Genomic DNA, 13539 nt, shown 5'->3' with positions numbered 1-13539 from the left:
CAAGTAGTAGTAGTTTTATTTTTCCAACTAGAAAGGCAAAAGTATCATACCATACAGTCTAATCTTTTATGTACCGTAAAATGGGGCGATTAGGGATTGGGTGGTGAATGGGGAAAAAACCAGGAAAATCTTTCGACGCTCAATATTAATCATTTAATCGTTGCAAAATCTTCTATTTTTTGTAGTGTAATAGTAGAACGTTGAAAGTTCACAAAACAACTCTGAATATGCATGATAACAGCTGCTAACTTATAAAAAGGCGCATTTCAAATTAACTTCTTGTGGTGGTAATTATTTTAGTGTTAGAAACTTTGCTCTCTTTTATTTATCTAATAATAATAGAAGACGACTGTGATTTATAAACGTAATTTAGTGTTTGAACCATCATATATAATAAAGGTACCGTACAATGGGGTAAATAGGGACAAAATTGACCTTCAGATTGAATTTTAAAATAGTTCCAATTAAATAGTCACTGCTCAACCAAAGAAATAAGTTGAGTCTTGAACGTACCTAGGTGATAAAAACCGTTACATTATTTTAATTATTCATTTTAAAGAAATAATCGGTAAAATAATGGCCGTCCCAATTTACCCAGCGTCCGGGGTAAATTGACACGGTTAAGGGTTAAATTGGGATATTTGTAAGGGTTGTCAACTCGCAGTACTGCGATATATAGGTAGGTGCCATATAATTATTTATATGGACCGAAATGATGAATACAATCCATAATTTAAGCACAATACACAACATAGTGTAAATTAAGCTGGTTTCTATTCCGAAGCAATGTGACGTGAATGATAATCAACAATACAATGATCAAAAAAAGTACGTGCATGTTATATTTTAGAAAATTATTATTTAATTTCCTTAAAAATCACAACTCTGAACCAAAATCATAAAATAGAATAAAAAATAGAAAACAAAAGGACTCGAAATGCATTAATACAATTTTATTTAATCAACATTTTCAAAATGATCTTTGAGCAAGAGTAAGATATCAGGTGAATAAGATAAAAAAACAGCTTTATCTGATTACTGCCAATAATAACAAAAATAAAAGAAATTCTTTCTAAGCTAAATAACTAAACTCAATTAATTCACTCACTCATAATTGGATATCTCGGATTTTTAATTAATGTTACATTTAAAATCTGAGGCCTGTTTTTATTTGTGTGTGTTCGTTGTGAATGTTAACAAAATCATGATTCGACGCGTGAATAGATTCTGAAATAACAAAAGTTTTGATTCGTTTGAGTTCTTTTAACTTTTAATTTTTTTTATTGCTATAAAGAACATGCGACCGGGCAGATATTACAAGGTAAATGTCGCGAAAAAAAGTAATTATATATATACTTTTCTTTTACCTATAATACTTACATAAACTAACTGATAAACACATTAACCTTCTTTACATCACGCAATTAAGTGATAGTATAGGCTAAAAAATCTATTATAAGATATCAGTGACAACCCTCACAAGCCATCCCTATTTTGTCTTTTGGCGTTCCAATTTTGTGTTTTCTCGTCCCTAATTTTTCCAGTCTCGTTTCAAATTACCCTACATACGTCCCAATTTTCCCCAAAAAGAAAGGAAAAAATATACATTTTTTATTTTGTCGAAATATTGTATTTAAAATAAGAATATTGCAACTTACCGTTTGTTGTGGTATTTCCAGGTGTATTAAAAACTTATATAAACTGTGATCTTATTGAAAAAACAACGATAATATTACTTTTTTTAAAAGTTCTTTAAGCTGTTTTAAAACGCACTTTTCAACCACTATTTTAAATTTAATTTGACGAATTTTTGGGACCAACTTAACTCATATTTAGTACTTCCATAGTTAACTTGGTTTTTCTTCTATACATTGATAAATATTAACATAAACAAAATTAGGTAGATTCCGTGTTACAGGTACTTTGAGAATCTTCCGCAGGTTTGTCCCAATTTACCCCAGGATCCCAATTTACCCCATGTCATGGTAAGTCTCAGTTGTTATTGGTTTTCGAAACGATCTAAGTATAAATAGGCACAGGTTTCTATTGTCTGTGTAGTTATAACATTTAAATTTGTTGGTAAGAATCTGGTTTAATCATGATGTTTTTGTCTAGAACTTTTATTCAAAATTATCAATGCAGTGTTATTTTATTGTTTGGCAAATATGTATATTATCAGTTACGCGTTGTTTTCTATTTTTAGATATGCCTCGCGTGTACTTATCAAAGAGTGCAAATCCTTATAAGAGATATGATCCCTTAATATTAAAACAGTAATAGAAGCCATTTTAAACTTCAACAACTACCTTAAAATTGTTCATCAAGTTGGAATTTGTCCCTAATCACCCCGTTTTACCGGTATATATTTTTGTAAGTAAAATTATATTATTATGAAATGAAATAATGTGAAATAAGATGAGATGAAATGGGATAAAATATAATCTCTGTGAAATGGTAGTCATTTTTCAGTGGAGATTTTGGCGGACCCGAGAAGTTACATTCAGCGGCTTTGTTTCATTTTCCTACATGTTTGCACTTTCACAAATACTAAACGTTAATAAACCACTGTTATTACACATTTAAACATGAAGAAACACTAATTAGTCAAAATAAAACAAATCACACTTCACTCCTCGCGTTCCCGCCAAAAGTCAGAACGTGTCTAATCCATTTGGTAATAGAAATATAAAAATAACGAAAAATCCGTATATATTCATTACAAAAACAATCAATAATCGATACTCTAGTATCGTTACTTTTAATGCTTCATGACATAGTATAGAGCGGGCCTGCCCAATTATACCTTTGCGAGATAATTACATTTACTAGAAAAGCTGCAGGGCCACAAATAAGAAATATTTTCAAAAACAAAATACTTTCCCTAGAAAAATAGTTTCAATTCTATAATATTTCAGTAGTTTTTTTTTTCTACCTAGGCTGAGAGCCTTGAGAGGCTATTTCAGCATAACCTTAACTAGTAGGTTAGCTCACGGGGCTCAAACCTGACGACGTTGCTAACACGAACCCTACCAAGAGCCGAACTTCGCAGAATATACCACTGGATCGAAAACGCGACTCACTAAGATCCAGCGAGAAACTCAGCGCTTCAGCCCGCTATGGGTTAGGTCGAACGCTTTACCGAGTTCGACGAGTACGGCTACTAGGGTCCCTAAACAGACTCCTAGAGCTAGAGCTGCAGGCGTCCAATAATAACGTTATTGGATTGGAAGGATCCGTAATGTCGGCCACTCACATGCGGGCAAATATTCGTACATTGTACGAATGTTTGCGCGCATGTGAAGAGCCTTCAAACATTCATTCGCAAACATACCAGCTGTGCAAATGGGTTCGGATACTCAATTTGCGAACCCGTTTGTGCTTCCTCCTACACTTGTTTAGGAATGTCTCACGAATTTCTCCTCCTTTTTAATTCGTCAATAGAACATTGAAGACAAAAAGAGTTTTGAATTCTTTCCCAGACATCAACTAGGGTCGGCAGACTAAAGCACATAAGTCAAAATTTTCAGTTTATTTTTTATTACATCATCGGTTTACATTTTGCTCAACACACAATCTGACTAAAGCACATAAATCAAACTCAAGTATTTCATGGCGTATTCAAGCGGCGTTCTGTATCAACCTTAAGAAATCCTAATATAATCAAACGAACTAAAAAACATAACTGGACTTATGTTCTAAGGAACACCATAAGTACAAAGTTATTAACGTAAGAAGTCTGACTTATGTTATAAAGAACATCAAAATGTAACATTTCTTTAGAGAAAGTGGTTACTTAAAAATATTTATAACGTAAACAATACTTCGGTAAGTGGTTTTAATTTACTAATGTTGTCGATTGTGCACAGTTTGTTGGTTAGTTGTGTTAGTTAGTTGTGTGTGAGTGCTTAAATATTTTAATTATTTAAGATGAATATTCAAAGATGCAAGAAATTAGTTGAAATGGCGTTATCCACTCATCTGGAAAGCAATGAAGGTATATTTTCACATATCTTCAAAATTATGATTTGCAAATTACGTAATTATATCAATATTATATCATTATAAATAGATGATTGTCTTGTCCTTTTTTAGAAAATGTAAATCAACAGTCGATTTTGAACTCAGAGAACCTAGTGGCAGACGATCCTATACCGTCGACATCATCAGGTCAAGTCAGTAGTTTAACATACCATCCTGTACTTGACTTCTCTAGTGATGATTCTGTACGAGATCCATGTTATGAATTACCGAGACTTTCAACCACATCAAGTTCAAGTACTTGTGATGAAATTTCAATTAATCTTAATGTGTCTCCAAAAAAGAGTATACGTACTATAAAAAGAGAAAAACAATTAAAACGTAACTTAGGACAGGCATACAAAACATTAAAAGGAAAATGTATATCAGATCGCACTATGAAAGAGCTACCTGTTTGCAGAATGAAATGTAAAGAACGTATACCACTAACTGATAGGCATGCCATATTTACAGAATATTGGCAAATGGGGTCATATGCAAAAAGATCTGCATACATGGCGTCTTTAATGGAAATTAAAGATAAATCTACGCAAAGAATACGAGCTATTGAACCTGAAAAGCAAATGCTTAGAATGAAGACATATAAATACTTTTTTACTGTGCATGGTAAACGTGAACCTGTCTGCCGAGGATGTTTAATGAAAACGTTAGATGAAAGTGACAATTTTATAAAGACAGTTGCTATGAAAAGGAGATCATCCATAGGGGGTACTCAAACTGATGACATGCGAGGGAAAACAATTCCTAAGCATAAGATATCAAACGAAAAACGCCTAGAAATTAAGACACATATCATGTCATTTCCATCATACGAAAGTCACTATACGAGAAAGTCTACATCAAAGAAGTATTTGCCATCTCACTTAACAATGCAAAAGATGTTTGAGTTATTTTGTCAAGATCGGAATAATCCACCTTCAATCAAAATCTATAGTCAGGAATTTCACAAATTAGGACTTTCATTTAAAAAACCGCGTGTCGATACTTGTTACACTTGTGACAAGTTTAAGATGCAGATACAGTTATGTCAAGAGGAATCTGTTAAAATAGATCTCATACTTCAACATGATAACCACAAAACGCTAGCTGATCAAGCCTATGACATGAAACGAGCTGACACGCTAATGTGCAAGAATGATGACACGTTACAGGTGTACACATTTGATTTACAGCAGTGTTTGCCAACACCAGCTCTAAGTTCTTCTGTAGCCTTTTATAAACGGCAATTATGGACGTTCAATTTAACTGTCCACGACAACAAAACTGGTAAAGCTGTTTGCTATGTGTGGCACGAGGCGGTAGCAGCTCGGGGAGCTAACCAAATCGCTTCTTGTATTTACAAGCACTTAGAAACATCCGTATCTGATAATACGAAACATATAATTTTTTACTCGGATACATGCGGTGGGCAAAATAGGTATTCCCATGTCAGTTGTATGTTTACTTGGGTATTGCAAAAACATCGAGCTATCAAAACAATTGACCACAAATTTATGATACCTGGCCATAGCCATTTAGAAGTAGATACCGATCATGGCATCATAGAAAAAAAAAAGAAGAAAACGGAATTACAGGTATTTCATCCACATGATTGGATACAGTTGATCCGGTCTAGCAGCAAAAAGTTTAAGGTTGTTGAAATGAAAAATACAGACTTTTATGACTTTTCATCCCTCCTCAAAAGTGCTTTAGTTTTAAGAAATAAAGATACCGATGGGCGAAGCAAGAATTTGGCATTCTCACTTATAAAGACACCCTGAATATAGATTCGCCTTTTTCTACCTTTAACTATAAAAGAAGAGGGTCCAGTATTCCTGATCATATTCCTATAATATCTATACAGCCATTACCCATATCCATCGAGAAAAAAAATGATTTAATTTCGCTGCTCCTTTAATACCGGATATTTTCCATGAATTTTACGTAAGTCTTCCCACGTTGGAAACTTTACGAAATACTGATCCAGATATTTTAGAACTCGATGAAGAAGTAGAATTTTAATTAAACATTGAGTTGTTATTTATATTTATGACTTATATTATTATAATATATATCTTAATTGTTGATCTTTTTCACTTAACTCATACTATTATTGTGTTCCTTATAACTTAAGTCATCTAAAGATTAAATAATCACATTTACTTTAAAATATTTAATTTTAATAATAAGTTAGTGTTATAGACTTATATAATTCAAATAAACATTATTAAGTTTGTTAATGTATAAGATTCTAAATAGTTTTTTTTAATTCCTGTAAAGTAGAGTTTTTTGACTTATGTGCTTTAGTCTGCGGACCCTAGCATTAACAGCCATGCTGTTTTTATGGGATTTCTTTTGATGAAGTTACGCTACACAGTAGACGTCACGAACTATGAAAATGGCGATACGTCCGTTACCTTCGCAATCGTCGGCGCAACTGGGCAAACGAATGTGTGGGAGACTACGCGAAGGCTCGCGGTTCGCACGCTTTGATGTCTGTTAAAAAACCGACACAGCGAGCGACCGGTGTAGCACCGGTCACTCACATGCGCACGAATACGCAAACCTGTAAGTGTAATGCCGGCCACTCACATGCGGGCAAATATTCGTACATTGTACGAATGTTTACGCGCATGTTGGCATTATCTATTACACCATATATCAAGTTTATGGCAATCGCTCGTTCATCAAAATATAATATTTTTTTACTTTAACCTAAGATTTTGACCACAATAACAAAAAAAAGTTATTTATATTTATAGTTCGACTTACTAAGCAAAAGCGTTTTCGAGTTCAAAATAATTTTTAATTATAATTTGTAATTTGAAATTAAGTTTAATTCAGATTATGTAGGAACAAAGGCTGACAAAAATGTTGCTTTAGCTTTGTTTTGAGGAACAAAATCCATTTAGAAAAAAATTAACTATAATGAACTTCCTCTCTTTATAGCCGAATTTACATTACGAAATTAGTGGCATGAAACTAATTTCGTGACATTAGTTTTACCAACAGTTTCACGTGTAATTTAATACTTTCGTAATGCATGCATTAATTTCATGCATGTAAATTAGTTTCGTGCCCTGCGCGATTTTTTGGTGAAATTAGTGTCATGCAACTAATTTCATAGTGTAAACGCGACGTGAAACTAATGTCGCGAAAGGGCCTGCGCTGTGCGGACGTGTGTATTGTTAGTACGGACGCGCTTCGAGCGTTGAAAATGACAAACCAATGATGGAGTACAGAAAAAAATATAGATCTTATTAATGAATATCAATGACAAGGGTCCCGAAACACCTATAGTAAAAAATCAAAATTATCTTCACTCATTCGAAAATAGTTTTTATAACTCTCAGAATCTTCATCTGCTAATTCAGAGACTAACTTCATTGCACCTAAATGCCTTCTTGTTGACCATCCTCGAAACTACCAACTTTTTTTTTTCTTGATAGTCTTTTTTTAAGTTTATAGGTATATAAGCATTTCTTTAGCTACATCGAATATAGCAAATTATAGCTTTGATGCTGGCGGCGCCATGGTTACTGCGATACTGTGGATTTCGTGACACTAATTTTTTAACGAAATTACTTTCGCATATATCGAAACTACTTTCGTGAAACTGAGCTCAACATGCATGACACTAATTTCGTAATGTAAACTCGGCATAAAATATTATTACAACAGTGTGACTAAGTTTAAGCTCGATGAAAACTGATTCATAGAATAACATTTTTGTTCTTGTTTTATAAAAAGAATAATTTCCTTTTGGCCAAAAAAACTTTTGAAAAGGGGTTGTTTTATTGTACTTTACAATAATATTAGGTCTATGTGATTATATTGTGAGCCTCAGGTACCTAGAGAGATGCCTCACGTACAGAGAAGAGGGTAAAAAATTCTTTGCTCAGGCAACACAGAAAGTTTATTGACTTTTCTATGAATTCAATATCTAATTCTTTACCTCGTGGCGTTGGTGGAGAATAGTCGTTTCAGCTGGGATTTTTATTTTAAGCTGTAGGCAAACAATTGTGATTTTCTATTAAATTTGGGCTCTTCGGCATCTTAAAGTATAAATAACAACTAGACGCATAGCATTTATTCAAACATGAGGCCACAAAATGGTGACGACGGATATGTAAGTAAATTTTCACGTTCTTTTTAAAAATTGAAATTATATGTGTTCATTGTAACCAAATAATTTGTCAAATATCGTCATTTCTAATCAATGATGGACTGGTATAGATTCAAAAAGTATGATTCATATCATACCAACTATGCCACGCTGGCCGCCATTTTGTTGAAACTTTGTCCTACTTCCAGGAAGAGCCGGAGGTTCACCGTAAAATCTTCATTGGCGGTCTTAATTACAAAACTACTGACGAGTCTTTAAAAACACATTTTGTAAAATGGGGAGAAATTGTCGATGTCGTCGTCATGAAGGATCCGAAAACTAAACGTTCTCGTGGCTTTGGATTCATTACTTATTCCAAGGCGCACATGGTTGACGACGCCCAGAACAACAGACCGCATAAAATTGATGGCCGGTTAGTTTTCAAGTATTTTGTCATGTATTTATGTCAATTTTAACATTCCAAATAAGGTACTTCTAGTCAAAAGACAGTTGAAAATTACCATTTTGTTGAATTTTCTGCACATGATTTTTATTGTATTAAGATTACGGTAAACCCCTTAGCGTGCTCTGCAGTAGAAGCAGAAGCAAAAAGACAAAAAGTTGCAGCCCAGCTATGTGAAGGCTATTTATCGCCTTTACATCGTTTTTAGCTGCATACATCAATGACTCTGCTTGGTGAATGTCACATTGTCCGTACATGTGGCATTTTCTGTGGAGACAACAGTTTTAAGTTGTACTAGTAGTAACATATTAAGATTCTCTTATAGCACACATTAATATTGAAAACGTGTGTTTTATAATTTAGATTCGTTGAAACCAAACGTGCTGTTGCAAGGCAAGATATCAAGAATCCTGAAGCTGGTGCAACTGTTAAGAAGCTGTTCATTGGGGGTATAAAAGATGATCATGAAGAGGAAGAACTAAGACAGTATTTTTCGAACTATGGCAACGTACAGAACGTTAGCATCGTCACAGATAAAAATACTGGAAAGAAGAGGGGATTTGGTTTTGTTGAATTTGATGACTACGACCCAGTTGACAAAGTTTGCTGTAAGTTTTTTCTAAGTTATATTAAATACTGAAATCCCACAGTTTTGCCCCAGGAAGGAACAATGTGACCTGATCTGGCTTCTCTAACTGTGGAGATTAATCCAATGATTAAAGCTATACCTGATCATTGATTTAGTGGATGACCTGGTACGCAAATCATTGAACATTTAAAATTATAAATTATATTTGTAGTAAGTCAATTTATTTTATTTGCATTCAAAAGATTGCTAATTTGTTTATTTATTTGTAGTAAATGGCCCCCACAAAATAAATGGAAAACCATTGGATGTAAAGAAAGCACTTCCTAAAGATGGGTCCGATCAGAGGGGTGGGGGTGGCGGTGGAGGCCGACAGGGTGGTGGCTCTGGCAGAAATGATAGCTGGGGCAGTTCAGGTTTGTAATTTAATAATCAATGATGTGTATTGATCTAGATGAATTATGTATTCATTTCTATTTGCTTTTTCTTAAAAAAAAACTTAAGTGATAATTATTTTCTAGGAGGATATGGCAACAACCAGGGTGGATGGGGAGGAAATTCGAACCCATGGGAAAGCAATCAGGGGGGTTGGGGAAATCAAGGAGGTGGTGGAGGTTATGGAGGAGGGGGTAATGGAAGAGGGGGTTGGGGAAATCAAGACTTTGGCAATTATAATCAGCAGAGTTATAGCGGGGGTCCAACTAGAAATCAAGCATATGGGAATAATAGGTCTACTCCATACAATATGAACCAGGGTGGCGGTGGTGGTGGTGGCGGCGGCTATGGCGGTGGTAACTATGGAGGTGGTCAGGGCAGAGGAGGTCGATTCTAATCGTTATGTGAGTATGAGTTTAAATTAATTATCAGACAATACACACATTCATATACTTATTAATTTAAACACAACCCAATTAGCCTATAGTTATATTTCTCTTGATTGTCTGTTTTTAGAGCACTACATAGCATTAATTGAGTATAGGAAAGTTCCAGGCTGTAGATTCGGCGTTTAGTTGTTAGTTACAATAATTAATGCTATGCAGGTAGTTCGATCTGTTAGTGTATTATTCCATGTAACTTACAACATTTTTTCAATCTCTAGGTTTCGTGCTAAGTACACTAGTAAAGCAGAGTTAACCGTGCTAGTGTAGGCAGTACGCTCCGGAGCACTAGATACACTCATCATGGTCCACACGCGAGACCAGCTAGAAGCCCTCAGGATTGTTAGACATTAGATGAGCCCTTAGCTCATATTTAGAAGAATTTCAATATTTATGTGAACTGAATTGTAAGGTCTTCTGTGTATTTAATGTAGTAGGTACTGAGGTACTTATCGTGACATAATTTTAAGGAATTAGCCATGTAAAATTAATTAATTTTATTAGGAAATAAGGTTAAAATTTCCATTATGGTCCATCGATTTATGGGGTGGGGAAGGGGAGGGGAATGGGGCTACCCCTCTGTATCATTATTACCTTGTGCAACTCCATGGAGATATCCTTGGTTAATGCTCTTTGGTTAGAATAGCATTATTTACTGAAAGTGGGGACCTTCTTTCTCCCCATCTTGTTTGGTTCTGAATTATCTCCGGCGCTGCGGGAAGAGCAGCCCTTCCGCCTTTGGGTGCTGAAGCACGGTCAACTCATGACCAGCTCTGAAGTTTCGGCTGGTTGGTCGCATTCAGCATCCAGCCTCATCTGCTCTACCTCGTATGGTACCCACACTCTGTCACACTGGGCGAGGGCCGCTCTCACTCCGCGCCTCCGGTTTTTATATATACATTAGGAGTAGGGCAGACAAGACCATGTGGAAAGTTGGATGCTCTGATTCAGTTTTGGGTAATTTTTGGATATTCATGTAGTGAGAATAAAACACGAGAGTTTTTTGTATTGTTATATTTAATCCAATTTATAAATAGATTTTATTGCATTTAATAATTCTTCACAGGCATCCAAATGGTTCACCATTATCTCATGCCTTCATGAATACTTGTACTACCATTCTGTGAAATTGTTTATTTTGGAGAATAAAACAAGGAATTTTAATATTGTTATATTTAATCAAATTTATAAAGAGATTTTATTGCATTTAACAATTCTTCATAGGCATCCAAATGGTTTACCTACACTTCAATGAAGACTCACACAACCAGTGTTAAATTGTTTATTTTGCTGTTATCGAAATACGAATTTATTTGTTGGGTCACACTGATTTTACTCCTTCATGTTTTATCCATGCCAAGAAAGCCAAGACAATACGCTCTCCAATAATTTGTGAGTAATGGGGCCTTCATCAACATATTTTTTGATTAATGGCTCCAATATGTACGCAAAACTTTCATACACATCTCCATCCGCAGATCGTCACTGCCGTTCTATTAGTCTAATTACCCTCTTTGGCTACTATGGTTATATATTTTTTACAACTGATTCGTCAATTTGCACCAATTTATTAGAGCCCCCTATCTTTCCTTGAGGTCTTGGAACTTCCGACTCGTATATGGCGATTGTCTCCCAGCAATAACTGAACCAATCTGTTACTGTTCTCATTGAAACTATCAGATTCCTCATAATATATGCTAATTCTTTCCTTGTTTGATGATAAATTTGTCCCTTACTAAAAGCATACATAATTTTGTAATATTCACGTGAGGGACAACCGTGCGTATTCACACCAGGCTCTTCCAATAGCCCGAGAAACTTGTTTCGTTTGGCAATTTATCTAAACTTGCCCAGACTCTTTTGATAATGGCATCACAGGAGCAATATCCTCATCCTCAGAAAAACTAGCGATAGCTGGTAAACTACCACTAAAGCCCAGCTGCTATTCTGAGATCAGCCATCCAACTGGAACCTTAACCGGTTCATCGAGGACAGACTATCCACGGGAACACAAGTGGCTCATTTGAGTCCAACAATTACACTCGCGCAGCAGGTACAAGCGGCCCTATAGAGTCCCATCACTCACACACTACCTGAAGAATGCACAGAAGAAGAGACTGACAAGCGGTTCATCTGACTAACGCTTGCACACCACTCTTCAGACAAAAGCATAGGGCTTTAATGTTATAAGGCTACTAACAAGGGCAAACAGACTATAGCCGACATTGACGGTTAGCAGACCAAAAGACTGTAAACAAAGGTGTCACTTCACGTTCCCCACGTTCCGCTTCATAGTGTAAACAAAACTTATTTTTTTTGTAAAAAAGTTGTGTAATTGCGTAATACAGCAATAATTATTGTGCACAATAATTACACCAAATTTAATATGTGAATATGTGAAAATATAATTATAATTAAGTAAAAAAGTTACATAAAATTTAATAAATTACCTTTTAAGTAAGCGGAACGTGAAATATCAATCTTGACTTCTACCATGTCAGATAATTTGTTTTGCATCTTGAATATTTGCAAGCTTTTTTTTATCTATGAGTACGATCTACAAAAAAAAAAAAAACAATGCTTCCCAATTAATGGACTATAATGGAAGTTTTATCCCGAAATAAGTACAAGTTAGGATAATATGTAAGAATTCCTCAATATACACTAGGTGAAATAGATCAGTTTTGTTGATATTTCAGATAGATTTGAATCATGATAATTTGAAATTCCTATCTTATTCAGTATTAAGTTCTCAAAAATAGCTGTTAAATCAACATCTAGGCATACAATTAATGGACTTGTAGGATAATGTAAAATAAAATAATAAACTATAATAAAAATAAATGTAGGAGTGTTTCTTTAGATCTGTATATAGTCCTTTTTTATTTATTTTCCTAAACATTCAAAGCTGTGATATTATCGTCTACTCAACAGCAATCAAGAATTAAACAAGATTTCTGGGAAATCGGATGTGCTCACTTCTGATTACAAAAAAAAGTAGTAACACAATATTTGAAATTTTGTTTTTTATCCCTGCATTCTTAATCATTAATATGCGCTTGATCGTGAAAGTATTATTTTTCATTTATGGCGATAGAAGAGAGTACCTATTGCCAAATAGTGTTTTTATACTAGCAAAATGTTACAACTATGGAAATGTGTTTACCAAATTTGAATTGTAGTTTACATCCACCTGTAAATAATTAGTCTCAAAAGTAGGTTCGTTTTTAGTGACTGGCGTAACTACTATTTAGACTTCAAGAGAAATTTATGGGCGCGACATTGGATATCATAGTCAACAATAAAATAATGTACCCAGCAGAATTTAAATTACACAGAGTTCACTAAAACATTTAGAAGTTTTATTGGAATTAAATTGAACTTTGAATTGACAATATCACATTTTCTAATATTTCTATTTTGTTTTCATGGCAATGTTGGAGGACGACCACTCTTTATCCTATGTGAAGTTTGTTTTTCCGACAGGTAA

At 34.5% G+C, this 13539-nt stretch overlaps 1 protein-coding gene across 2 annotated transcripts; it reads left to right on the top strand.

The window, feature by feature from the left end:
* Window positions 1–7912: 7912 nt before the first annotated feature.
* On the top strand, window positions 7913–12893 carry LOC101738991 (heterogeneous nuclear ribonucleoprotein 87F). 2 transcript variants are annotated; one of them, XM_038011758.2, is made up of 6 exons: window positions 7913–8146; window positions 8332–8555; window positions 8949–9193; window positions 9444–9587; window positions 9696–10010; window positions 10271–12893. In XM_038011758.2, exons 1-5 carry the CDS (start codon window positions 8117–8119, stop codon window positions 10001–10003), a joined length of 951 nt encoding a protein of 316 aa, XP_037867686.1. In that variant the 5' UTR covers window positions 7913–8116; the 3' UTR covers window positions 10004–10010; window positions 10271–12893. The 2 variants fall into 2 exon arrangements, with proteins under 2 accessions (XP_037867686.1, XP_037867685.1); XM_038011757.2 differs by having other exon boundaries at window positions 9693–10010.
* The last annotated feature ends 646 nt before the right edge of the window (window positions 12894–13539 follow it).

This window comes from Bombyx mori, chromosome 6 (genome assembly GCF_030269925.1).
Source record: "Bombyx mori chromosome 6, ASM3026992v2".
NCBI classification, from domain to species: Eukaryota; Metazoa; Arthropoda; class Insecta; order Lepidoptera; family Bombycidae; genus Bombyx; species Bombyx mori.
This window is presented reverse-complemented; position numbering and strand designations above follow the sequence as displayed.

Excerpts from the sequence above, each read along its gene's own strand:
- LOC101738991 (XM_038011757.2), top strand. The coding sequence starts at position 8,117 with ATGAGGCCACAAAATGGTGACGACGGATAT. Across the intron at positions 8,556-8,948 it reads CCGCATAAAATTGATGGCCG|ATTCGTTGAAACCAAACGTG; the intron begins GTTAGTTTTCAA and ends TTTATAATTTAG. Across the intron at positions 9,194-9,443 it reads CCCAGTTGACAAAGTTTGCT|TAAATGGCCCCCACAAAATA; the intron begins GTAAGTTTTTTC and ends ATTTATTTGTAG.